Source organism: Microcaecilia unicolor, chromosome 3 (assembly GCF_901765095.1).
Source record: "Microcaecilia unicolor chromosome 3, aMicUni1.1, whole genome shotgun sequence".
In the NCBI taxonomy this organism is placed as follows: domain Eukaryota; kingdom Metazoa; phylum Chordata; class Amphibia; order Gymnophiona; family Siphonopidae; genus Microcaecilia; species Microcaecilia unicolor.
Window position 1 is genome coordinate 407,048,549 of NC_044033.1, and position 27,322 is coordinate 407,075,870.

Below are 27,322 nucleotides of genomic sequence, written 5' to 3' on the forward strand. Positions count from 1 at the left end.
TATGTGGCAAAAGACAGATTAGGATACATGCTGTTGACATGAACAAGCAAGCTGGGGCTGAATGTGAGCAGGCTGGCATGCCACAGGAATATACCTATGCCTAGAATAGTAGTAGGGAGCACTCCGCATTTTACCAAAAAATCTCCTAGATGAGGAGGCAGTTGCAGAAGATGCCCCGCAGGAGAGAGAAGATATAATATCTGTATGCTTCTTAATTTGGACAGCGACTTCATCAACCTTCTCTCCAAAAATGTTATCCCCCAGCAAGGAGCATTGGCCAACCTCTGCTGAACAGAATGTTCCAGGTCAAAATCATGCAGCCCTGAGAGTCTGTGCATTGCTATACCTTGGGCAGAGATCCTGGATGCCACGTCAAAAATGTTGTAAGTGCCCCTGGCCAAGAACTTGTGACACGCCTTCTGCTGCTTGACCAACTGGTGTAAAATGCTCGGCCTGCACAGGCACCCCATATAAGAGGCTTGGGGAGGCTAAGTCTCCCCAGCCCAACCGTGACCTTCCTCTTGCTGCTACTGCCCCCCCCCCCCCACCCAAATGCAGGGCTGCCTTGCACTGCAGCCAAGCAGCTCGCAGATGTTTCCTCTGATCCTTCCCGCCCTCAGCTGAGGTTCCCGATCGACAGCCCTCCTCTCTCCGTTCCCCCCCCCCCCCGGCGCATGTTTAACTGTTTTACTTTTAGTGGCAGTGAGTGGCGACTGCAGTGATGAAGAAGAAAGCACTGCGGGCTCGCCTCCAGCTTCTCCCTTCCTTCACGCGCGGGGGGGGGGGGGGGGAGGAACGGAGAGCTGTCAGCAGAGAGCTGAGGGAGGGCAGGGGAAATCGATGGACATGGAGGGGACAGGGGAGGGCAGAGGAGAGAAGAGATCGCTGGAGAGGAGGGGAGGGCAGGGGGAGAGAACAAGATCACTGGAATTGGAGAGGAGGGCAGGGGGAGAGAAGAGATTGCTGGACAGGAGGGGAGGGCAGGGGGAGAGAAGAGATCTCTGGACATGGATGGGAGGGGAGGGCAGGGGGAGAGAAGAGATCACTGGGCATGGATGGGAGGGGAGGGCAAGGGGAGAGAAGAGATCGCTGGACATGGAGAGGAGGGGAGAACAGGGGGAGAGAAGAGATCGCTGGACAGGGGGAAAGGAGGGGAGGACGGGGGGGAGAGAATAAATCGCTGGACATGGAAAGGAAGGGAGGGCAGGGGGAGAGAAGAGATCGCTGGACAGGAGAGGAAGGGAGGGCAGGGGAGAGAGCAATTTTGCTGGATATGGATGGATGGAGGAGAGGGCAGGGGAGAATTGAGAGTTCCTGGACACGGATTGAGGGGAGGGGAGGGCAAGGGAGAGAGGAGAATTGCTGAACATGTATGGGTGAATGGAGGGGGCAGGGGAGAAAGGACATTTGCTGGATATGGGTGGATGGAGGAGAGGGCAGGAGAGAATGGAGAGTTGCTGGACGGATGGATGGAGGGGAGGAAAGTCAGGAAGGAGATGCACATGGTTGGAGGGGAGGGAAGAGAGGAGAAATGCTGGACATGGATGGAGTGGAGGGCATGGAAGAGAGGAGAAATGCTGGACATGGATGGAGGGGAGGGAAGACAGGAAGTAGATGCACATGGATGGAGGGAAGGGGAGTGAGGAGAAATGCTGGATATGGATGAAGGGAAAACTGCTGAATTTAAGGGCTGGCTCGGAACACTTTGAGGGCAGATACTGAAACTGGAGGAAGGATAGGGACAGGGCTACAGATGGTAGACAGGATGCATAAGGACATGGGAGGATGGTGGACATGGTGAGAGAAAAAATATCAAATGGAAAGAAGACACTGCATAAAACAGAAGTCACTGGGACCAAAGTGAATAGAAAAACTAAATGATCAGACAACAAAGGTAGAAAAAAGCATTTTATTCAGAATTTATTAATTGGAATATGTCAGCTTTTGGAAATGTTATTAAGCAGACCTATCTAATAGTGTGGGGAATCTTCTCATCTAATACTCAATACTATCCCAAACACATATATATTAAGTTCAGTATTATAACATTTCTATTAATAATGTCTCTGTATAGTTCTCAAACATTATATCTTTTTTCGGGGATCTTCTGATTTCCAAAGCGTTTCCACCAGACGGGGAATCTTCCCCAATTCTAATGGTCTTCATTACATCTTCATAGATCAACCCGATTTTAAGATTTTACTGTTTTTTTCATCTATTTATCTCTTGCTTTAACTCTCTCAATAAATTCAAAGCATTGTTTAACATTACTTAACTTAAATTAATTAGTAGCTGAGCAGCAATTTTTCTTTCAAATCAAACCTCCACCGACTTGGCCAGGTTTCGGATTATAGTATTTAGGATCAGCTGAGGTCTATTTAAATTGCAGTAGCGTTAGAGAACGCCGCAGCTATTTTCTCTGGGACACGGAAGTGAACACAGAATGGTAAAGAATGTGATGAGCTAATTTAGAATGTGGAACTATGAAAAAAAAATATATATATAACTTTTTAAAAAACTTATTGCTTTTGTTGCAGCAAACCTCTTCCCTGACGAAGTATATACGAAACCTGGCCAAGTCGGCGGAGGTTTGATTTGAAAGAAAAATTGCTGCTCAGCTACTAATTAATTTAAGTTAAGTAATGTTAAACAATGCTTTGAATTTATTGAGAGAATTAAAGCAAGAGATAAATAGATGAAAAAAACAGTAAAATCTTAAAATCGGGTTGATCTATGAAGATGTAATGAACACCATTAGAATTGGGGAAGATTCCCCGTATGGTGGAAACGCTTTGGAAATCTGAAGATCCCCGAAAAAAGATATAATGTTTGAGAATGTTATAATACTGAGCTTTTGGAAATGTGCATCTGTGATATTTTGCATGTAAGTTTCAATTTTTCTGGTATTGCTGCATGCTGAGTCTGAGTTCTTGAGGTAACTTTCCAGTTCAGTATTTTGCCTTCATATCTGTGTCATGTGTTTTTCATGTGTGATCAAGGTGCAGTATTCTGCTAGCATGTAGTATTTGCAGCCCTTTTTGTTTTTGATTTTTTTTCACTAGGTTGTGTTTTGGTGTTTTAGAGCCTGGTGTAATTACAGTTCTGCCTTTCCACGCATAAAGTTGTAGCTCGTCCTGTTCTTGGAATTAGTGCTGTTATGGTTTGATAAGGTTATGAGTGTGTTTTTGCACAAGTTTGTGTATAGTATTTTGCAGTGGAGAGATTGTGTGTTGGCCTTACTGAGGTGGCACCAAAACATCAGAAAGGGTGTAGACACAGGCACCCCGTATAAGAGGCTTGGGGAGGCTAAGCCTCCCCAGCCCAATCGTGACCTTCCCCTTGCTGCTGCCCACCTCCCAAACGCAGGGCTGCCTGGCACTGCAGCCAAGCAGCTCTCGAAAGTTTACTCTGATATCCGATCCTTCCCTCCCTCAGCTGAGCTTCCGATCGACAGCCCTGAACCCTCCTCTTTCTCCGTTCACCCCCCCCCCCCCCCCCGGCGCGTGTTTAACTGTTTTAGTTTAGTGGCAGCGAGTGGCGACTGCAGTGATGAAAAAGAAGCACTGCCGGCTCGCCTCCAGTCCAGCTTCTTCCTTCCCTTCCCTCACACAGTCCCGCCCTCGCGGAAACAGGAAATACGTAATCGCAGAAGGCGGGACTGTGTGAGGGAAGGGAAGGAAGAAGCTGGACTGGAGGCGAGTTGGCAGTGCTTTCTTTTTCATCACTGCCATCGCCACTCGCTGCCACTAAACTAAAACAGTTAAACACGCGCCGGGGGGGGGGGGGTGAACGGAGAGAGAGGAGGACTCAGGGCTGTCGATCGGAAGCTCAGCTGAGGGAGGGAAGGATCGGATATCAGAGGAAACTTTTGAGAGCTGCTTGGCTGCAGTGCCAGGCAGCCCTGCATTTGAGGGGTGGGTGGCATGAATGTTGCAGGCTGCAGCACGCGGCTGGCCTAAGCGACTCTTATGAGTCACCGAGCCAGGGAAGGAGGCAGCTGACTGAGCTGAGTGGATCGAGCAGCAAGCAAGCGGGTAAGTGTTCTCAGCTCAGCTGCAAATATTCAACAGTGCTGCAGGTTAAAGGTTTTATAAATAAAAATAAACATTTTGTTTCATGCAGATCTCTTTTGTTTAAAAATAACTAAATGGGCTATAAGCCCCTAATGCAGTCCATTGGTTTGAGTCTTTTATTGCTAAATTGCTTTGTTGAACAGGAGACTGGTGAGGGGGACGGGGTGATGATGCTGGATGATGAAGGGAGGAGAGAGAGATGGGGAGACATAGGGGCAATGTTGGATTTATTTATTACATTTGTATCCCACATTTTCCCACCTATTTGTAGGCTCAATGTGGCTTACATGGTTTCAGAGAGGTGATTACAACCTCTGGTGTTAACAAATACAAGGTGATAGTATGGTTAAATGGAGCTAGTGTGGTTCACCCACACTAGTGGATTGTGTAACGGAAGGTTTTATGTTATGTCCATTTCATGTTTTAGTGATGTTGTGTTTCTATGGCCGGGCTTTTATGTTGATGACAACATGTGAGTCAGACATGTGTTTTACCTTAAGCGCACTGAAGCAGCAACTATTACTGGTATAGAGCTGTTAGCACTGGGGGGGAGGGGGAGCCTTGGTAAACATGTTTAATGGTGATATTTTGAATACTGCATATATATTTCAATTAATCATATTAGGTGATTTAACCTAAATGTACTAACATCTATCTTTTTTCTAGGAGTTATTGCGGCAATGACCTCGGGGGGTGGGGGGGGGGGGGCGTTGTGGCAGGGGCGGGAAACGTTGGTGAGGGTGGAGGAAGGGCTGAAGCTGCTCCTGCAATGTTCCAATGTCTCTCACTGCGTTCGTGACGTCAGGAGATGGTTACGATCCCAGTGAGACACATTCGAACGCTGAAGGAGCAGATTATTCTATTAGATCATTGCCATACTGTCCAGTTACAAAGGTGGCTTTTACAATGTTGAATCATTGTTCTAACAATTTTTTGTCTGAATATCTTTGAGAACTGATGCACAAACATCAAATATATAGGAACCTTTCAGTCTTAAGGCCAGACAAGAAAACGCCCTCTCTAAAGACTACCAATCAAGTGGACAGTCACCCCAATGTAAAATTTTTTATGAGATGAAAAGCGGTCTGTTGTGGTACAGGTATTTCTGTTCACCAGGAATTGCAACCAGCTTCAGCTTCATCTCTGTTTCAAAGTGACCCAACTCATCACTACTCTCTTTGGCTGGAGATCAGTAATCAGTTCAACACAAGCAACTCCACTGTTCTTATAGGATATATTCACTGAACAGCAAAATTTAAGATGAGATGATCCATTGTTTGTGTGACGAGGTTTGAAATAGCAAAATCCTGTTACTGGTTTTGCCATTTCATCTGTCAAACGGAGCTCTCTCTCAAGTCTTATTCCATCTCGTGCAAACTTTCCTTGTCAGCATTTTTGGACACTAATTTTTGTACTTCATCCCCTCTTCTGAGTCCCAGCCTTGCTGACCCTGAGTCCTATGCCATACTTCTTCTTAATAAATTTGTTGTTAAAACTTCATCTACTAGCTTAGCATTAAATGGTAATATTCCTATTTTATCTACCCTTGGACCATTCATGCGGTGAACCTTTCTAAAATTCATCCACAAACCCAGTTCAGTTTGGGAAGACTGTCCACAGATAATGTACTGTTTTTTTTTTTCTTTGGGGGGGGGGGGGGGAACAGGAGGTTATTTTGAAAATAATTTTTCCATAGTATGCAATAACCATAATTTCATTTTTTTTCCACTTTAAATATTTTTATTAATGAAGCAACTTAGAACATTCAAGACAATACAGATAATGCCAAGTTGTCCTAAAATATTGTGATCAAAAACAGCGAAGATGACGCAAAAAAAGGAAAAAATATCCAAAAACAGAAAAGAAACAGTAGAAGATAAAGAATAAAAGGTAAAAATTAAAAATAAATAATAAAAAATAAATAGAAAGAACTGCAAAAAACAAAACTATAGACGGATGGAAAAAGTGAAATGTGTCTCACTGAAGTAGCTACAAACCAGCTTAACGTACGCTGGCAATCGTACGTTAAGCTGGTTTGTAGCTACTTCAGTGAGACACATTTTTTGAGCTACAGTCTTTTATAACGATTTTTGTCAGATCGTGCACACAGCCTTTTTAAAGGTAGAGTGACTTCGAATAAAGGATTGGTCAATAGAACACTCTTCAAAGAAATACTGATATTACCAGAAAATATATACATGGTGTAACAGACTCCTGATGCAGGCCAGTTGGGCCGAAACACAGCTGTGTCGAGTCATAAAACCATAATAAATCCATTCAGTTTTTTTACTATTTTTGTGTCGTCTTTTTTTTCACTTTTTCCATCCGTCTACAGTTTTGTTTTTTGCAGTTCTTTCTATTTATTTTTTATTATTTATTTTTAATTTTTACCTTTTATTCTTTATCTTCTACTGTTTCTTTTCTGTTTTTGGATATTTTTTCCTTTTTATGCGTCATCTTTGCTGTTTTTGATCACTGTTGTTGTTTGCGGAGACAGGTTTCTTCTGTATTTTTGATGTCCTAAAATATTGGACATCCATATAATATCACAGAAAAGAACAAAACAACAACCCAGTCACCCTTATGGTGAAAATTGAACTATCAACTCCCAATCACTATAAACAAGGGTCTACACCCTCAGCTCTGTCCTATCCCCTTAAATTTGTTCAAGCATATAATTGCCTCACTTCCCCCTCTAGCCCTCCTCTTCCATTCCTCCCTGCCCAGTGTAATATTTATGTTACAGTAAGGTTCTGAGTGTGTTTTTGCACAAATTTGTGCATAGTAACATAACATACATAGTAGGTGACGGCAGAAAAAGACCTCCACGGTTCATTCAGTCTGCCCAACAAGATAAATTCATATGCGCTACTTATATGTACACCTGACCTTGATGTTTTGCAGTTGAGCGATTGTGGTTAGTATATGCTTTGAGTTGAGCAACCACTTTATTCTTTCACATATGATACATTTCCATATCATCATGCTGATCAATCCATAGACTGGTGGGTTGTGTCCATCTACCAGCAGGTGGAGATAGAGAGCAAAGCTTTTGCCTCCCTATATGTGGTCATGTGCTGCCGGAAACTCCTCAGTATGTTCTCTATCTCAGCAGGTGGTGGTCACACACAGCAGCAGCTCTGGCTAGGTCTCCAAGCCTAATTTTTAGGTTTTGTTGAGTACCTGGGGTTGAGGGCTCTTCTTGAGCAAGTGCAAACCTGGTGGTGCCAGGTCCCTCCTTTTCTCCCCCCTCCCGCTGGCTCCGTTGAAAAAAAAAAAAATTTTGGACGTCCTTAAGGGCGTTTATTTCAACGTTTATTTCAACGTTTATTGCAGCTACTCACTGGGACACCAGTTCGTTACAGCTTGGAGCGAGAAGCAGGTAATTTTTACCTTTTTGTAGCGGGCAGGGGGTTCCCCGATCGGTCTCCACGTGGCCTATGGTGTCGGAGGGTGAGGGCGCAAAGAATCGCTCCCCAGACCGCGTGTGCGCTTCTAGCGGGGATGCGGGGGTCTTAAAGTCTGATTCGCCCTTGTTGGGTGTCAGTTTGGAGGCCGGTCAGTGTCCTGGTTCTTCCTCCGGTGCAACGGTTTTTCCCGCCATAAACGCCCATCCCCCGCTGCTCGCCTCCGCCATCTTGGCCGGCCACTCTGCTCGGATGGCTTCTTTTTGGGCCGCCCTTGAGGTGGGAGACGTTAATTCTATGGCCGCCCTTGATTTGGGTGACGGCAAAAAAGCGGCCAAAGTTAAGTGCCGTTCTTCCCGCGCGGCTCCCTCGCGGAGTGTTGCGCCGGACGCCATTTTGGATGCGCAGCGTGTTTCTCCCCCGCTCTTGCGAGCGCCGGTTGAGGGTGCGTCTAGGGCTGTGGCCCAGGCTGCTGAAGTGCACAGTTTGGGGGGTTTCTCCCCCGAGTTCATTTTGCTGCTGCATCAGGCCTTCCTTATGCAGAACGCTGCCCCGGCTCCCTTGTCCGATAAAGGGGTTGAGGCCCCCGGAAGTAAATGCCCTCGGGTGGATTTCCAGGCCTTAGAGGACTCTGTCTCTTCTGATGTAGATGAGGGCAGCGTATCTGGGTTCTCCCAACGGTCCTTTGGGGATTCCTTGGAGGAGACGGATTCCCGCTCGGATGGAGCGGATGACCCCTCTGCAGCACGGATTTTTCGCACAGAGGACTTACCCAACCTGTTAGTGCAGGCCATGAGCATTTTGAAGATTTCCTCTCCGGAGGACGTCTCTCCCTCAGCCCCTGTTGGCTCCGCCATTATGCTGGGGACAAAGCACCCGCCTAGAACCTTCCACGTGCATGATGCCATGCACACCTTGATTTCGGCTCAATGGGATGTCCCGGAAGCGAGCCTCAAAGTGGCTAGGGCTATGTCCCGCCTCTATCCTCTGCCTGAAAGTGAACGGGAGGCCTTTCTTTGGCCTACCGTGGATTCTTTAATCACTGCGGTGACTAAGAAAACAGCGTTGCCAGTGAAAGGTGGCACGGCCCTAAAGGACGCCCAAGACAGAAGATTGGAGGCGGCCTTAAGGTCGTCCTTCGAGGCGGCTGCTTTAAGTTTGCAGGCCTCAGTTTGCGGATCCTATGTGGCCAGGGCGTGCCTGACGATTGTGCAGCGGGCTTCCCCCTCGGATCCTTCCTTGAGGGCTGATTGGCCGGCCCTGGAATCGGGCTTGGCTTATTTGGCAGACTTGCTGTATGATGTCTTGAGAGCCTCGGCTAAAGGTATGGCTCAGACAGTCTCTGTGCGGCAGTGGCTTTGGCTGAAGCATTGGTCTGCTGACCACGCCTCTAAGTCCCACCTGGCTAAGTTGCCTTTTAAAGGCAAGCTGCTCTTTGGGGTCGAGTTGGACCAAATTGTGACTGATCTCGGCACGTCTAAGGGCAAGAGGTTACCAGAGGTCAGGGCTCGGGCCAGTGCTCGCCCCGGTAACTCCAGAGGACGGTTTCAGGAAGCCCGTCGGTACCGCCCGGGCAAGTCTCCTCTGCCCCCTCTTCCTTCAAAAGGAACTTCTCCCCCAAGCAGCATTCCTTTCGCAGAGACCGCCGTCCCGGAGGTGCGCCCTCCGGTCCTCCCCCAGGGTCTTGTACCCAATGACGGGGCCCTGGTCCATGGCCCAGTGCAGATTGGAGGATGCCTGTCCTCGTTTCTGGGCGAGTGGACCAGGGTAACTTCAGTCGCTTGGGTGCTGGAAGTCATCAGAGACGGCTACAAGCTAGAGTTCTGCCGACTCTTAAGAGACGGGTTTGTACTCTCTCCCTGCAAGTCTCCGGTCAAAGCTGTGGCAGTGCAGCAGACTTTGGACAATCTGATCCGCCTGGGTGCGGTCGTTCCGGTGCCAGTAAATCAGCTTGGCAAGGGACGTTACTCCATTTACTTTGTGGTACCAAAGAAAGGAGGTTCTGTACGGCCTATCCTCGACCTCAAAGGGGTCAATCGGGCCTTGAAAGTTCGGCACTTTCGCATGGAGACTCTCCGCTCTGTTATAGCGGCAGTGAAGGCAGGGGAGTTCCTGGCATCCTTGGACATCAAGGAAGCGTATTTGCATATTCCCATCTGGCCTCCTCAACAACGCTTTCTGCGTTTTGCAGTCCTGGGCCGACACTTCTAGTTCAGAGCCCTCCCGTTCGGGTTGGCTACTGCTCCGCGGACCTTCTCCAAAGTAATGGTGGTCATCGCGGCCTTCCTGCGAAAGGAAGGAGTACAAGTCCATCCTTATCTGGACGACTGGTTGATCCAAACCCCCTCTTATGCAGAGTGCGGCAAAGCTGTGGACCGGGTGATTGCTCTTTTGAGCTCCCTGGGGTGGATCATCAACTGGGAGAAAAGCCAGCTGCGCCCGACTTAGTCCCTGGAGTATTTGGGAGTTCGATTCGACACCCAAGTGGGCAGAGTGTTCCTGCCAGACAATCGGATTGTCAAGCTTCAGGCTCAGGTGGACCAGTTCCTAGTAGCCTCTCCTCTTCGGGCTTGGGACTATGTGCAGCTGTTGGGCTCTATGACGGCCACGATGGAAGTAGTGCCCTGGGCCAGGGCTCATATGAGACCACTACAACACTCTCTGCTGCAGCGCTGGACTCCAGTGTCGGAGGATTATGCTGTGCGCCTTCCCTTGGACCCAGCAGTGCGCAAGGCGCTGAGCTGGTGGCTGAAGACAGACAAGTTGTCTGCAGGAATGCCTCTTGTGACCCCGGAGTGGATTGTCGTCACGACGGACGCCTCTTTGACGGGCTGGGGAGCCCACTGCTTGGGAAGGACAGCGCAGGGGCTCTAGTCTCCTGCAGAGGCAAAGTGATCTATCAACCTCCTGGAACTCAGAGCCATTCGGTTGGCGCTTTTGGAGTTCCTCCCAGTACTGGCGTTGAAGCCAGTACGGGTCCTGTCGGACAATGCCACGGCTGTGGCTTATGTCAACCGCCAGGGAGGTACCAAGAGCGCCCCTCTAGCCAAGGAGGCCATGAATCTCTGCCAGTGGGCGGAAGCGAACCTGGAACAGCTGTCAGCGGCCCACATTGCCGGAGTCATGAATGTCAAGGCGGACTTTCTCAGTCGCCATACCTTGGATCCCGGAGAGTGGCAGTTATCGGCTCAGGCGTTCTTGGACATCACGAAGCGCTGGGGCCAGCCGAGCCTAGATCTGATGGTGTCATCGGCCAATTGCCAAGTGCCACGCTTTTTCAGCAGAGGACGGGACCCTCGCTCTCTGGGAGTAGATGCTCTTCTCCAACAGTGGCCGACACAGGAGCTTCTCTATGTGTTCCCGCCCTGGCCCATGTTGGGCAGGGTGCTAGACCGGGTGGCAAAGCATCCGGGCCGTATAATCCTGGTGGGTCCAGACTGGCCCAGACGTCCCTGGTATGCGGACATGATCAGGCTCTCAGTGGACGACCCTCTGCGACTGCCAGTGGAGCAGGGCCTGTTGCATCAGGGTCCCGTGGTGATGGAGGATCCCTCCCCCTTTGGTCTTACGGCCTGGCTATTGAGCGGCAGCGTCTGAGGAAGAAGGGCTTCTCAGACAAGGTCATCGCCACTATGCTGAGAGCAAGGAAGCGCTCTACTTCTACTGCTTACGCCAGGGTTTGGCGTACCTTTGCAGCGTGGTGTGAAGCAGGCTCACTTTCTCCCTTCACTGCTCCAATTTCTTCAGTGTTGGCATTCCTGCAAGAAGGTCTGGAGAAAGGCCTGTCGCTCAGTTCCCTTAAAGTCCAGGTAGCGGCTCTGGCTTGCTTCAGGGGCCGCCTGAAGGGTGCTTCCCTGGCTTCGCAGCCAGATGTGGTGCGTTTTCTCAAGGGAGTTAATCACCTGCGCCCTCCTCTGCACTCAGTGGTGCCTGCGTGGAATCTCAACCTGGTGCTAAGAGCCTTGCAGAAGCCGCCTTTTGAACCCTTGTCGAGGGCATCTCTGAAAGACCTGACGTTGAAAGCAGTCTTTTTGGTGGCTATCACTTCAGCCAGAAGAGTTTCCGAGCTCCAGGCGCTCTCATGTCGAGAGCCTTTTCTGCAGTTCACTGAGGCAGGAGTGTCTATTCGCACAGTGCCTTCCTTCCTGCCCAAGATTGTTTCTCGCTTCCATGTGAATCAGCAGCTCTGTCTCCCATCCTTTCGTAGGGAGGACTACCCAGAGGAATACTCTGCTCTCAAATATCTAGATGTGAGACAAGTCATCATCAGATACTTGGAAGTGACCAATGATTTCCGGAAGTTGGATCATCTGTTTGTCCTGTTTGCAGGTCCTCGTAAGGGTCTGCAGGCTGTTAAGCTGGCAAGATGGGTCAAGGAAGCCATTGCAGCGGCTTATGTGGCCGCGGGGAAGGTGCCGCCTATCCAGCTGAAGGCTCACTCCACTAGAGCTCAGGCGGCCTCGATGGCAGAGGCCGGGTCCGTCTCCTTGGAAGAGATTTGCAAGGCGGCAACTTGGGCATCGTCCCATACCTTCTCCAGGCATTACCGCTTGACTGTGGCTGCTCGGGCGGAGGCCCGGTTTGGAGCTTCAGTGTTGCGGTCAGGGATTTCAATGTCCCGCCCTGGGTGAGTACTGCTTCGGTACATCCCACCAGTCTATGGATTGATCAGCATGATGATATGGAAGGTAAAATTATGTATCATACCTGATAATTTTCTTTCCATTAATCATAGCTGATCAATCCATAGCCCCTCCCAGATATCTGTACTGTTTATATTCTGGTTGCATTTCAGGTTCAAGTTTAGTCTTCAGTTCCTGTTCAGGAGGACTTCGTGTTCAAGTTTTTTCAATTGGATTCTTCAAGAGTTGAGACGAGTTTGTGTTACAGTGAGCTGCTGCATTCCTCTCCCCTCCGTTTTACGGGGCTGGATTGAGACCTAAATTCTGCCGGCGCTCCCTCCCGCTTCGTGCGGCTGTAGGGCAGCTTTGTACCCCTCCCGCTTTGGCGGTGTTAGGGTCAGTCAGCTCCTCCCGCGGTTGCGGTTGCAGGATAAGCCAGATCCCCCCGCATCGGCGGGGTGGTGTCCCTCCCCCGCTCCGCGAGGATGAGCTGGACGGATTCCCCTCCCCCACTTGTGTGGGGATGAGCTGGGTTAATTCCCCTCCCCCGTTTCGGCGGTGGTGAGCTGGGCAGAGTGTCCCTTAGTGGGTGTAATTCTCTAAGTGCTGAGTCCTGCGGATGGAGCTTTGATATCGACATACTGAGGAGTTTCCGGCAGCACATGACCACATATAGGGAGGCAAAAGCTTTGCTCTCTATCTCCACCTGCTGGTAGATGGACACAACCCACCAGTCTATGGATTGATCAGCTATGATTAATGGAAAGAAAATTATCAGGTATGATACATAATTTTACCATCTAATATCTAAATTTAATAAAAGGTATTAATTGTGATTTTTTTATTTTTACTTATTTTTTTTCTGTGTGCTGTCAGACAATTATGGATGTAAGCTCCACCCCTGCCCCTGCCCCACCCCTAACCCTACCCCCTTTAGCCTCCCCAAACAGTTGGGCCACCAACCGCCTATGCTCGGCCTGCTCAGGAGGGAGTGCATTGACCAAGTCCGACAGATGCCTCACCAAGTTTTGCATGTACACGCTTGTGAAGATCTGGTATGACTGAATACAGGAGATGAGCACAGAGGCCTGATACATCTTTCTTCCAAAGAAGTCCAGGGTCCTAGCTAAACTGCCTGGGGGAGCTGAGACATAGTCCCTAGTACCCCTGGCTCTTTTGAGAGTGGAGTTCACCACCATGGAATCATGAGTTAACTGGGACCTTACAAATCTAGGTTCACCGTGAATCCAATACTGGGTGTCAATCTTCTTGGGGAACACAGGGACAGAGGAGGTGCCCAGTTCCGTACGAGGACTGCCTTGAGTACCTTGTGGAGAGGAGCCATCACTGCCTCCTTAGGAGAGGAGGTATAGTCCTGTCACGATTGTGGTCATGACCCCTCCTAGACTTACCTTATTTCTGGGGGTCAGCTTCTGTGCTGGCTTCTGTTTGTCCTTTCTGAGTTGGCTCTGTCTCTGTGTGCTGGCTGCTCCCAGCATGGTTCTAATTGCCTCACTATACTGCACCTGTGTGTGTTGCCTGAGTTAGCTCTGCCTCTGTCTCTGTGAACTTCCAGCGTGGCTCTAATTACTCCACTATACTACACCTGTGTGTGTTGAGCCTCTCTGTGCTTCAGTATGCTTTTTGCCTGAGTCCTGTAGCTATGACATCATCAGTCAGGCCCTTGATAGGAAGTGGTGTTCTTCCATTCAGGGCCTTTGCAAACACCAAAGGTCCAGGTCAGTGTTTGTGCAGTGTGCACCTCTGCCTTCTCTTGCTTTGTCTTCTGTTGGTTCCCTTTCCTTCCTGTCTGTGTAACCCTGAACCCCTTGTGCAGTTAGCACTGCAGCCCTGTTTTTGTCTAGGTGCCAGTGGGCACTTCTGAATCCTGGCTGCTGTTGGTTTCCTTTCCCTCCTGTCTGAGAACCTTGAACCTCTTGTGCAGTTAGCACTTCTACCTTGCTTTTTGTCTGGGTGCCTGTGGGCACTGCTTATCCTGGTTCCCTGTTTCCTTGGGCTTCTGCCCCACCCTGGTTAGTCAAGCTTAACTTAAAGTTCTTTTCCCTGCACAGTATCTGTATTTCCTCTGTTGGTGGCTGGTTGGCTTCAGCTTCAGTTCCCCTCCTGCTTGTGTCTGCCCTGCTTGCTTTCAGTTTCCTTTCAGTCCAGTCTGGTTGGAAATCCTGTATTCTGATTCCTATCCTGAACCCTGTTGTGGTCTGGCTTGTTTAGTGTCCCTCCTAGTATGAATTCTCTAGTGTTCCTGCCTGCTAGTTCCAGTACCAGTATTCCTCCAAGTCCTGCCGGCTGCCTGCACCCAGGGGCTCAACCCCTGGGGAACAGCAGCTAAGTGTAGGTGAAGCCTAGGTCCAGTCCCGCGTGTGTTCCTGTCCAGTGTGTTCCGGTCCAGTGCCTACCAGTCCGGTGTGTACCAGTCCAGTGGGTTCCAGTCCAGTGCGTACCAGTCCGGTGGGATCCAGTCCGTGTGTTCCGGCTCACTTGTCTGCGTCTACAGTCCTTGCCTTTGCCGGTGTGCTAGCCCAGTGTTGGTTGGTGGATTTTGCCTGCTGCTGCTGCTCCTTGTCAGCAGCCCAAGGGCTCACAATTGCTCCAGAGTCCGTGCCCTCGTGCTCCGAATCTGAGCACCTGACAAGTCCAGGACCTCAAGCATCTTGGCCCTGGGCTCATCCTCCACTTCTGCAGGGAATGAAATGGCATCAGCCATTTCCCTCACAAAAGGTGTATAAGAGAGGCTCTCAAGTGGTGACAGTCTCCTCTCAAGTGAAGGGGAGGGCTCAGAAGGGATCCCTTAGGAAAAGTACCTGGTATCCTCTTCTGATTCCCATAAGCGCTCCTCCTCGGTGTCAGATAGAACCTGCCTAAGGGATGTGTGAGACCGAGCCTGCCTCGATGCAGAGGACCCATGCCCTCGAGAGTGGCATCGAGAGACCGGTTCCTGTCTCGACTCCGGTGAAGCTTCCTCCACTGACGTCAATGGGGTACCGTCCTGGATGGCAGTGAACACCAGGGCTGCAAGTGGCACTGGCATCGGAGGCCACACTGCAGGCTGACGGCCAGGTGGTGCCGCAGAGGAAGGTATGGCAGATGCACATCACTGCATGAGGCCATCCAAAAGCTAAGGTTGCAAGGCCCGGATGCGCTCATTGAGGGCTGATATTGGGAAAGACTGTGGCATCGGCTGAAGCACAGGTTGCAGAATCGCTGGGGCCAATGCAGGAGTAGGATCTTGGCTGCCTGGAGACACGCACATTGGCACCTCTTGGATGGAGGGAGAGTGCTCCTCCCAGTGCCAACACTTCTCAGGTGCCAAATACCTCGGCGTCCCAGAGGTCCCAGCACCATGGATCGAGGGAGACCGGTGACGGTGCTTCTTGGCCTTCGCCCGAAGCATGTCACCCATGATCCTCAGTGCTGACGAGAACGACGTCAAATCCTCCCGTCGCCTCTGGGTCGGGTCTGAGGATGGATAGTCCCAGGAGCCCTGCATAGCACGAGACCTCGATACAGGTGGAGACCCACTCAATGCCTCACTGCTCCCTGTGTCGCAGGAACTCGAAGCAGCCATGCCCATGGGGACTCCCGATACCGGTGCGATACTCGACGTCGATGCCAACGTCTTCAACCTCAATGCTGATGCCAAAGTCGAGGAACCGGGCCTGACTCCAAAAATCTTCTCGCGTTGAGCCTCCCAGGAAACCTGTGTTCTCTTCTTCATACAAAGGCAGAGGACACAGTTGGCAGGGCTATGGTTGGGCCCAAGGCACTGGAGACACCAAGAATGGGTTTCCTTCCTCGAGATGGTCTGGTTGCATTGGGTACAACGCTTCAAGCCACTGGGAATCTTCGTGATCATGGAAGAAAAAACTTCACCGGCCAAATCAAAAGACACGATAGTGCCTGAAAAAAAGGGTAAAGGCACAAAAAGAAGAATCCGGGGCAGACCTAAAAATGGCCCGTGACGAAAAAGAAAGAAAAATTAAAGCAGGCAAACTACTAGGAGTTAGAGGGGGGATTTTTTTTTTTAATAAAAAAGAAAAACAAAGTGAGGGAAAGCCGAGAAAAGGACTAAGGCACTCAAAATAATACAAAATTGCTCTAGATCGGGTATGTGAGGTTACACCACAAAAAGCAGCTGCTCCTCACACAGAAAAAGCGAAACTGAGGGAGCCGTATTTGCGTGACAGGCGGGAAGGCAGTTGCGCATGCACAGTGGAGCACGGCTCACGCTCTTCAAAGCTCTAGTTTTTTCTATGGCTGACTGGGCGATGCGGATTGGCGTCTACACACTTGTGAAAATAAGCAGGCCTGCTTGTCCTCGGAGAAGGAGAAACTAGGGATTGCACCAGTCTCCCAGTCGACCCCGACTACATAAGTCATCTGAGAAGTGGTGAGGGCTCTCACTTATGAAACATGCCTAACACCAAACAAAAAGCCCAGAACCTTTTAAAATTATTTTATTAGCTTGCTACCAGAAAATACCCTTTTGAGGGAACATTTTGTGAAAATAATGCCTTATCAAAATGAAGGACCCTACACTACACTTTAGTGCTTCTACCTTTTCTGCTGGTGCATAGGCGCCCGGTATAAGAGGCTTGGGGAGGCTAAGCCTCCCCAGCCGCAGCAGGATGGATCAGCTGTTTCTCCTGGGAGTCCTGCTGCTCTGGGGGGGTTTAAATTGTTGATTTACCTCCATCGTCGCAGCAGCAGCTGCAGTGAAAGCCCATCTCTAGACTTCTGTAACTAGTTGTAGAAATTGGTTTAATTTGTTTACCTTACTGCTGGGAGAGCAGGGAGGTTGGCTGGAGGTGTCCTGGGTTGCCAGGGAGATATTTAACGAGGATGACTTCCTGCACATGAGCATACCAAAGAGACTTGCACTGACCCCTGAAATTTTAAAAGTGCTAAAAATAAGTTTTAAAAGTATTTGTATTAAATCTAATTGCAGAATGTAGGTGCTAGGAAGTGGGATTGGTATGCTATGTACTCAAATTTGCTCAAGCCATATGCAAATTAGTCTGTTTTTGGGAGGTTCTCATTTGCATATTTATGGGTAAAGATTGTTGGAAATGTTTAGAGCCTTAATGTTAGGGCATGGCTCTGATCAAAAATGTGAAGTTTGATCCAAAAACGAAGGGTTTATCTAGTGTTTTTGACTAAAACTTTCCATTAGAGTGTCTGTATGTTAATCTGCATTCAAATAGAGCTCTTTGATTGGATGATCAGCTCCTGTTAGAATTCTGCCCGGGAACACAGAGAAGACAACAACTGACGATTTGGCCAAGACAGACATGCAGCTTTGAGCTCCGTGTGTAAGAATTGAAAGAGAGAATTGTTGTTTGATCTAAGTTGACTGAAATTATAAAAGAGTGCCTGATTATGTGGTAAATGAGAAAATATGAGTGAAAAGAGATTGGTGGAAATTTACAAGTTTGAGGTGTCTCTATTACATAGTAACATAGTAAATGACGGCAGAAAAAGACCTGCATGGTCCATCCAGTCTGCCCAACAAGACAAACTCATATGTGCTACTTTTTGTGTATACCCTACTTTGATTTGTACCTGTCCTCTTCAGGGCACAGACCGTATAAGTCTGTCCAGCACTATCCCCGCCTCCCAACCACCAGCCCCGCCTCCCACCACTGGCTCTGGCACAGACCGTATAAGTCTGCCCAGCACTATCCTCACCTCCCACCACCGGCTGGCTCTGCCACCCAATCTCGGCTAAGCTCCTTAGGATCCATTCCTTCTGAATAGGGTTCCTTTATGTTTATCCCACGCGTGTTTGAATTCTGTTACCGTTTTCATTTCCACCACCTCCCGCGGGAGGGCATTTCAAGCATCCATTACTCTCTCCGTGAAAAAATACTTCCTGACATTTTTCTTGAGAAAAGGATCTGAATATTTCACTTGTAAGCCTTCCCTTCATTCCCGTCAGTGTCCTGCCTTCTTCTGACATCATTTCCTCTTTTCGCGAAGGTGGGACACTGACGGAAATGAATGGAAGGCTTACAAGGCTAGAGACGGTTTTTCACTGCGGCTGCTGCGGCGGAGGCAGGGGAGCGAGGAGAATTGTTGAGGGTGGGTATGGATGGCTGGAGGGGGGCAGGGGAGCGAAGAGAATTGCTGGGTGGGTATGGATGGCTGGAGGGGGGCAGGGGAGAGGAGAGAATCGCTGGGTAGGTGTGGAGGCTGGAGGGGGCAGGGGAGAGGAGAGAATCACTGGGTGGGCGTGGATGGCTGGAGGGGGGGCAGGGGAGAGGAGAGAATCGCTGGGTGGGTGTGGATGGCTGGAGGGGGGCAGGGGAGAGGAGAGAATCGCTGGGTGGGTATGGATGCATGGAGGGGGGCAGGGGAGAGGAGAGAATCGCTGGGTGGGTATGGATGCCTGGAGGGGGGCAGGGGAGAGGAGAGTTGCTAGACGTGGATGGAGGAGAGGGAAGGGAGAGAGAAGAAATGCTGGACATGGATGGAGGGGAAGGAAGAGTGAGGAAGGAGATGATGAGGGAAAAGGAAGAGAGAAAAATTGCACATGGATGAAGAAAATAGGCAGAAGCTGGATCCACTGGACAGTCAAGTCTGCAGAGGACCCAGCTTTTACTTACAGATGTAGGACAAGAAATGAAGAAGAAAGGCGAAAAGTAAAGAAATAAATGGAAAGGAAGCCCTGGAAACGGAGTTAAGAGGACAGGTAGCAGCAGAATCGGATACTGGGCCAGCAGGATCAGAAAAACAAAGTCACCAGACAACAAAGGTAGAAAAGATCATTTTATTTTCATTACAGTGTTTGGAATATGTCCACTTTGAGAATCAGGTACTCAACATTAAAAGTTTATATTTATTTATTTACTTATTTATGGCATTTTATCCCACATTAAACATGAATTAGGGTGTTTTGTGGCTCTATATGAGAATTGTGATGATTTGATCCCTTATTTCATATTGTTGACGGTCTGCATTTTCCGTATGGGTGGTATCTTGGTGTATTAGGTTCTGCCCAGTGTAATATTTATGGTACAGTAAGGTTCTGAGTGTGTTTTTGCACAAAGTTGTGCATAGTGTTTTGCAGTTGAGCGATTGTGGTTAGTATATGCTTTGAGCAACCACTTTATTCTTTGATATAAGATACATATCTAATATTTACATTTAATAAAAGGTATTAATTGTGACTTTTATTTTTATTTATTTCTTTTTCTGTGTGTTATCAAACAATTATGGATTTAAGCTCCATCCCTGGCCCCACCCTAACCCCGCCCCCTTTGGCCTCCCCAAACAGTTGGGCCACCGACCGCCTATGTGCTGGAGCATTATGGTACTATGAAACTCTGCTAGCTACTGTATGTATGTAACTGCTTAATTACAAAACAGTATCAAATGCTTCAAAATGTACCTGAGACACAAAATTATCTCAGCTCCCAATATGCCTTGGTGTGCTTCATTTCATGTTCAACCCTTGACAGTAATGTTTTTATTATTCTTTTTAAAACAGTAGAATTTAGAAAGAATTATAGAAAAGGGGTTGAGAATATCTGCCTATCCATCTGTCTGTCTGGGGGGGGGGGGGGGGGGGGGAATAATTCTTCAGAACTTGAACAGAGTAGGATGAAACTTGTCATGAGGGAAAATCCTGTGAAAAAACATGGGTTCAAAAATGGAACAAATCGGACAGGAGGTTCCAGAGATAAACCACAGAAAAATTAACAGAATGGAATGAAATATGGAGTGTGGGGGAAACAAATGGGCCAAACAGGACCAGGGTACCAGAAAAATGGCCTATAGAAACATAGAATGAAAAGTAGTAAATGCCCCACCCCAAATTGCCTCACAGCCTGAAAACTACCCTGCTGCAACTAACTCATCATCCTAATTGCCCCCCTCTAAAAAATAGTCCTCCTCCCAACTATCCTGACATGATCCAAACTATCCCGTCTCCTCAAACTTGCCATCCCACAAGTTCACCCCAGCACAAACACAACCAGAAACACATGCAAATCCCACAGATGTGCAGAAAAGGACCATTAATATTTCCTTATTTCATTTTCTTTGTTGTTTATTCTATCCTGAAAACTCCTTCAGGAATCAATTTTCTTATTGGTTGCTATGTGTATTGTCAAGTAATATGTGTTGCAGTGGGCAAGGCCAGATTAAGACACTGGCAAACCTTGCAGTTACTTTGCAACCACATGTTTAGGGACCACCTGTGAGATGTGTTCAGGACACAGGAAGTTAGGATTGCAACTATCTGGCTTTTTCAGAAGTCACAACTAGAAACTGAAGAAGTTTCAAGTTCTACTGTCTGATAAATAAGGAAATAATAACCCTTCTTTTATAACACTTACATAAGAAGGAAAAAAACTTCAAATGTCAGACTGTGGAAACAAGTCTCCATTTTTCTCCATTTTTCTCATCAGTCTCAAAATATCTCCTCTTTACTTTTAACTTGTGCATCACTTCAAATTAAAAGATTTATCACAATCTTGATGTCATAACTTTCAATTATCAATTTTCAATTCTCAATGCCTATATCAATATCCATTTAATATGGATAAACATCGTGGAAGTTTATCCTGGGGAGATATTGATTGAAGTCAAAACTTTTCCAGAAGTCAACAAAATTCTACATTATTGTCCTTAAAGGCACAATGATAGGTAATAAGCGTGGACATTTTTCTTAGTTTAAAACCTCTGTACCCCAGATTCTATATATGGTGCTGAAAATTGTGTGCGGAAAGTTGGGTGTGTGCCCAATTTGCACACACAATTTGAGTAGCAAGCCAATTAATGACAATAATTGAGTGCTATCAATTACTGGCATTAATTGGGAATAATTTGGATTTACACATGCATTTTGCCAAGCGCTAATCTATGAAGATGTGTGCATAAATCTTGTAGCATGCGAATGAAAAAGGGACCTGGCCATAGGATGAGCATGGGCAGGTGGCACGCTATTACAGGATTCGGGGGATCCACACCTAATTTACACACCAGGATATACACCAGTTTTCAGCTACTGTAAATCCCTGCATCCAAAGTTGGCTGAAGATCCTGCAGCTACACACTCTTCACAAAAGTGGTGATAGGGAAGAAGCTGGAAACTACAGGCCGGTAAGCCTCACTTCGGTTATTGGAAAAGTAATGGAAGCGATGCTGAAGGAAAGGATAGTGAATTTCCTGGAAGCAAATAAGTTGCAAGATCCGAGACAACATGGTTTTAACAAAGGGAAATCGTGCCAAACGAATCTCATTGAGTTCTTTGATTGGGTGACAGGAGAATTGAATCAGGATCGAGCTATGGACGTAATCTACTTAGATTTCAGCAAAGCTTTTGACACAGTTCCCCACAGGAGGCTCTTAAATAAACTGGATGGGCTGAAGATAGGACCTGAAGTGGTGAACTGGATTAGGAACTGGTTGATGGACAGACGCCAGAGGGTGGTGGTGGATGGAATTCGCTCGGAGGAGGGAAAGGTGAGTAGTGGAGTGCCTCAGGGATCGGTGCTGGGGCCGATTCTGTTCAATATATTTGTGAGTGACATTGCCGAAGGGTTAGAAGGTAAAGTTTGCCTATTTGCGGATGATACTAAGATCTGTAACAGAGTGGACACCTGGGAGGGAGTGGAAAACATGAAAAAGGATCTGAGGAAGCTAGAAGAATGGTCTAAGGTTTGACAATTAAAATTCAATGCGAAGAAATGCAAAGTGATGCACTTAAGGAATAGAAATCCACGGAAGACGTATGTGTTAGGCGGGGAGAGTCTGATAGGTACGGGCGGAGAGAGGGATCTTGGGGTGATAGTATCTGAGGATTTGAAGGCGACGAAACAGTGTGACAAGGCGTTGGCCGTAGCTAGAAGGTTGTTAGGCTGTATAGAGAGAGGTGTGACCAGCAGAAGAAAGGGGGTGTTGATGCCCCTGTATAAGTCGTTGGTGAGGCCCCATCTGGAGTATTGTGTTCAGTTTTGGAGGCCATATCTTGTTAAGGATGTAAAAAGAATTGAAGCTGTGCAAAGAAAAGCTACGAGAATGGTATAGGATTTGCGTTACAAGACGTATAAGGAGAGACTTGTTGACCTGAACATGTATACCCTGGAGGAAAGGAGAAACAGGGGTGATATGATACAGACGTTCAAATATTTGAAAGGTATTAATCCGCAAATGAACCTTTTCCGGAGATGGGAAGATGGTAGAACGAGAGGATATGAAATGAGATTGAAGGGGGGAAGACTCAAGAAAAATGTCAGTATTTTTTCACGGAGAGAGTAGTGGATGCTTGGAATACCCTCCCGCAGGAGGTGGTGGAAATGAAAACGGTAACGGAATTCAAACATGTGTGGGATAAGCATAAAGGAATCCTGTGCCGAAGGAATGGATCCTCAGGAGCTTAGTCAAGATCGGGAGGCGGGGCTGGTGGTAGGGAGGCGGGGATAGTGCTGGGAAGACTTATACGGTCTGTGACAGAGCTGGTGGTGGGAAGCGGGACTGGTGGTTGGGAGGCGGGGATAGTGCTGGGCAGACTTGTACGGTCTGTGCCAGAGCCGGTGGTTGGGAGACGGGGCTGGTGGTTGGGAGGCGAGGATAGAGCTGGGCAGACTTATACGGTCTGTGCCAGAGCCAGTGATTGGGACGCGGGGCTGGTGGTTGGGAGGCGGGGATAGTGCTGGGCAGACTTATACGGTCTGTGCCCTGAAGAGCACAGGTACAAATCATAGCAGGGTATACACAAAAAGTAGCACATATGAGTTATCTTGTTGGGCAGACTGGATGGACCGTGCAGGTCTTTTTCTGCCGTCATCTACTATGTTACTATGTATTCTATAAATGGCATCCAACTCAGAGCATTGTTTATAGAATAACAGCGCTCATTTGTTTTGACACCAAAATTTGGGTACCCCTTACAGAATCTAGTCCTATGTGCTTATGTTGCCTTAATAAAACAGGTGGAACATGTGTGCCTGAATATCCTCCACAGGTCTCTGTAAAAAGTGCTAAGTACATCTTGTATGTTTGTATGTACCTGGAATAAATATTATTTTTTTTCTTTCAGTTTTAACCTTGTTACATGAGATATAATTATAATATCAAACTGAACATACTAGAATTGTAAAAAGCAGCTTTTTCATTTGATGGCCTCAGGAATGGCCTATTGTTTCCAGTGTTGTCTTTACCACTTTAAATAAGAGGCAGCAGAAAGCATTTCCCCTCATATACTTACAGGATAGACACTAGTCTGAGAAGCCCAGAGGAACACCAAGCAAAAACCTGAGGTTGCATTCCCTTTTAAAGTGTCCAGAAGATGATGCAGCAAGGTCTGTCAAGAAAGAAATGTATATTAATGGAAACCCCACAGGGAAACTTAACAGGATATTGTGCATATGTTTACTTCAATGAAAAAGACTGCAGGGTCATTTTACAGGTGGGGAGGGCTTAAGTTGTTTGGGGGAGGGAGTATCATGTTTAATTCAAGGGTCACTGAAGAATCAACTCTGGTCATCACTATTTGCTGTTGAGGTATGGGGAGTTGGTGGTGGGGGGGTGGATTTGTTGGGATGGGGAGTATTGATTTGGGGGTGGGGAATTTTGGTTCACTAGGGTTTGGTTTACTGTTTGGTATTGTGTTGTATTCATTCTTTTGTAAAACTCTTTAATAAAAATTATTGATACAAAAAAAAAAAAGACTTCAGGGTCATTTTCTGTTATTTTTACAATATGAGGTGTAAGCATGTATCTGCAAAGCCCAGAAATATACTTTTTTTAAAACTTTTTTTCCCTCACTTAATTTTTATTCAGAGTCATCTGGATGCACAAAGAGAAAAGTGAAGATACTTACCTGTAGCAGATATTCTCGGGGGACAGCAGGCTTCTTATTCTCACAAGTGGGTAGATGCCATCCAGCGTCGCCTAGTTCAGCAAAATTGCGACAGAAAAAATCTAGAGCTTTCAGGAGTGCGAGCCACACTCCAGCTCGCATGCGTGAGTGCCTGCCTGCCTGCCGCATCAGTTTAATTTATTAATTTATTAGGATTTATTCACTCAAGGTGGTGTACGGTAAGAATAGGTCAAACATGAGCAATAGGCAATATTACCAAGCAAAACCCAAATAAAAGCATGGAATAGACAACTCCAAGGAGAGGTGGGCTGGATTGTGAGAAGAAGAAGCCTGCTGTCCTGGGAAAATACCTGCTACAGCTAAGTATCTTCGCTTTCTCTGAGGATAAGAAGGCTTGCTTCTTCTCACAAGTGGGGAATCCCTAGCATCAAGGCTCACCCAAAACAACAAACACTGGTCAATTGGGCCTCACAATAGCTAGGAATTAACGCAGATTAACCTGAAAACTATATACAAACTAGATGAGAGTACAGCCTGGAACAGAATAAAGCAGTCCTAGGAGGATAGAGTTCGATTCTAGACCCCAAACAGATTCTGCAACACTGACAGCCCAAACTGACTGTCTCGTTGGGTATCCTACTCAAAGCAGTAATGAGATGTGAATGTGTGGACTGAAGACCACGTCGCAGCCTTGCAAATCTCTTTAATGGAAGCTGACTTCAAGTGGGGTACCGACGCAGCCATGGCTCTAACATTGTGAGCTGTGACATGACCCTCCAAAGTCAGCCCAGCCTGAGCATAAGCGAAGGAGATGCAATCTGCTAGCCAATTGGATATGGTGCTTTTCCCAATAGTGACCCCCATCCTGTTGATTTCAAAAGAAACAAAAAGCTGGACGACTGTCTGAAGGGCTTTGTCTGCTCCATGTAAAAAGTCCAACGCTCTCTTGAAGTCCAAGGTGTGCAAGGTACTTTCTCCAGGATGTGCACGAGGTTGGGGAAAGAATATTAGCAAGATGATCGACTAGTTCAGATGGAATTCCGACACGACCTTTGGCATCCACCAGTAAGGCCTGAAGCTCACTGAATATGAGTTGAAGTAACAGCCACCAAGAAAAAGACCTTCCAGGTCAAGTACTTCATTTGGTAGGAGTTTAGTGGCTGAAAAGGAGCTTTCATTAGCTGGGTGAGAACGTTGTTGAGATCCTGTGACATTGGTGGAGGTTTGACAGGGGACTTTGACAAAAGCAAACCTCTTATGAAGCAAAAAACTACAAGCTGTCCAGAGATAGGCTTACCTTCTACACATTGATGACAAGCACTCATTACACTAAGGTGAACTCTTACTGAGTTGGTCTTGAGACCAGACTCTGATAGGTATAGAAGGTATTCATGCAGGGTCTGTGTATGGCAAGCAAGAGAATTTAGGGCCTTGCTCTTGCACCAGACGGCAAACCTCCTCCAGTTAAAAGAATAACACCTCTTAATGGAATCTCTCCTGGAAGCCAGCAAGACCCGGGAGACACCCTCTAAAAGACCCAAGGAACCAAATACTAAGCTCTCAATGTCCAGGCCTTGAGAGCCAGAGACTGGAGGTTGGGATGTAGAAGTGACCCTTCATTCTGTGTGATGAGGGTCGGAAAACACTCCAATCTCCATAGTTCTTTGGAGAATTCCAGAATAAGAGGGAACCATATCTGCTGTGGCCAGTATGGCACGATCAGAATCATGGTTCTGTGGTCTTGCTTGAGTTTCAACAAAGTCTTTCCCACTACAGGTATTGGAGGATATGCATACTTAAGACCTATCTCCCAACTGAGGAGGAAGGCATCTGGCGCTAGTCTGTCGTGGGCCTGAAGCCTGGAACAGAACTGAGGGACCTTGTGATTGAGCTGAGTAGCAAAAGATCCATCGAGGGGGTGCTCCAAGCTCGGAAGATCTTGCAGGTTACAACCTTATTTAGAGACCACTCATTTGGTTGCATTATCCTGCTCTGCCTGTCGGCCAGGTCTTTGTTTACGCCTGCCAGATAAATGGCTTGGAGAAATATGCCATGTTGGTGAGCCCAATGCCACATCTGGATGGCTTCCTGACATATGAGGGCGAGAACTGGTGCCACCCTGCTTGTTGGTGTAATACATAGCAACCTGATTGTCTGTTTGGATTAGAATAATTTTGATGGGACAGCCGATCTCTGAAAGCCTTTAGAGCGTTTCAGATCGTTCGAAGCTCCAGGAGATTGATCTGAAGACTTGCTTCCTGGAGGGAGCAAGGTCCTTGAGTGTAAAGCTCATCTACATGAGTTCCCCATCCCAGGAGAGATGCATCCGTCGTCAGCACTTTTTGCAGCTAAGGAATTTGGAATGAAAGCCCCAAGGTCAAATTGGGCCAAACTGTCCACTACTGAAGACAGCATATAAGCTCCAGGGACACTTGGATGACATCCTCTAGATTCCCTGTGGCCTGATGTCAGTGAGAAGCCAGGGTTCATTGAGCAGATCTCATGTGCAGGTGTGCCAGTGGTGTAACGTAGACAATGGAAGCCATGTGGCCCAATAATCTCAACATCTGCTGAGCTGTGACCTGCTGAGATGTCCGAACCTTGGACGCAGGGAGACAAGATTGTCCGCCCATATCTCCAGGAGGTAGGATCAAACAGTCCTTGTGTCGAGCAGGACTCCTATGAACTCCAATTGTTGAACAGGATGGAGATGGGACTTGTAAACCTAGCACCCAAATAGTGATTCGCATGGACTCCCGAGCACTGTCCACCGAGGTGCTCTTCACCAGCCAATCATCGACATAAGGGAACCCATGAACTACTACTCTGCATTGCGACGCTGCGACTACCGCTAGACACTTGGTAAAGACCCTGGGAGCTGATGTGAGGCCAAATGGCAACACGCGGTACTGAAAGTGATGTGTTCCCAGCCGAAACCCAAGATACTTCCGGTGGGCTGGAAGTATCAGGATGTGTGTATATGCATCCTTCAAGTCCAGAGAGCATAGCCAAACATTTTCCTGAATCATGGGAAGAAGGGTGCCAAGGGAAACCATCCTGAACTTTTCTCAGAATAGGAATTTGTTCAGGGCCCTTAGGTATAGGATGGGATGAATTCCCCATCTTTTTTTCTGCACAAGTACCTGGAATAGAATCCCTGCCCTTCCTCCCCTGGTGGAACGGGTTCAACCACATGGGCCTTGAGAATGACGGAGAGTTCCTCTGCAAGTACCTGCCTGCGCTGAGAGTGAAAGAATGGGCTCTCAGTGGACAATCTGTGGGCTTGGAAAGCAAACTGAGGGTGTATCTGAGCCGGACTATTTGAAGAGCGCACCAGTCACAGGTTATGAGAGGCCAAGTCATCCAGGACAAACT

The 27,322-nt window shown here is 47.7% G+C and overlaps 1 protein-coding gene across 2 annotated transcripts in view; it reads right to left on the reverse strand.

Moving 5' to 3' along the window:
- The window catches only part of LOC115467087 (24-hydroxycholesterol 7-alpha-hydroxylase), a 306,871-nt gene that overhangs the window by 148,542 nt on the left and 131,007 nt on the right, over positions 1-27,322 (reverse strand). For both annotated transcript variants that reach the window (XM_030198776.1, XM_030198775.1), the window contains exon 6: positions 23,333-23,428. In XM_030198776.1, coding sequence (XP_030054636.1) covers positions 23,333-23,428 — 96 coding nt within the window. The remainder of the gene's footprint in view (positions 1-23,332; positions 23,429-27,322) is intronic.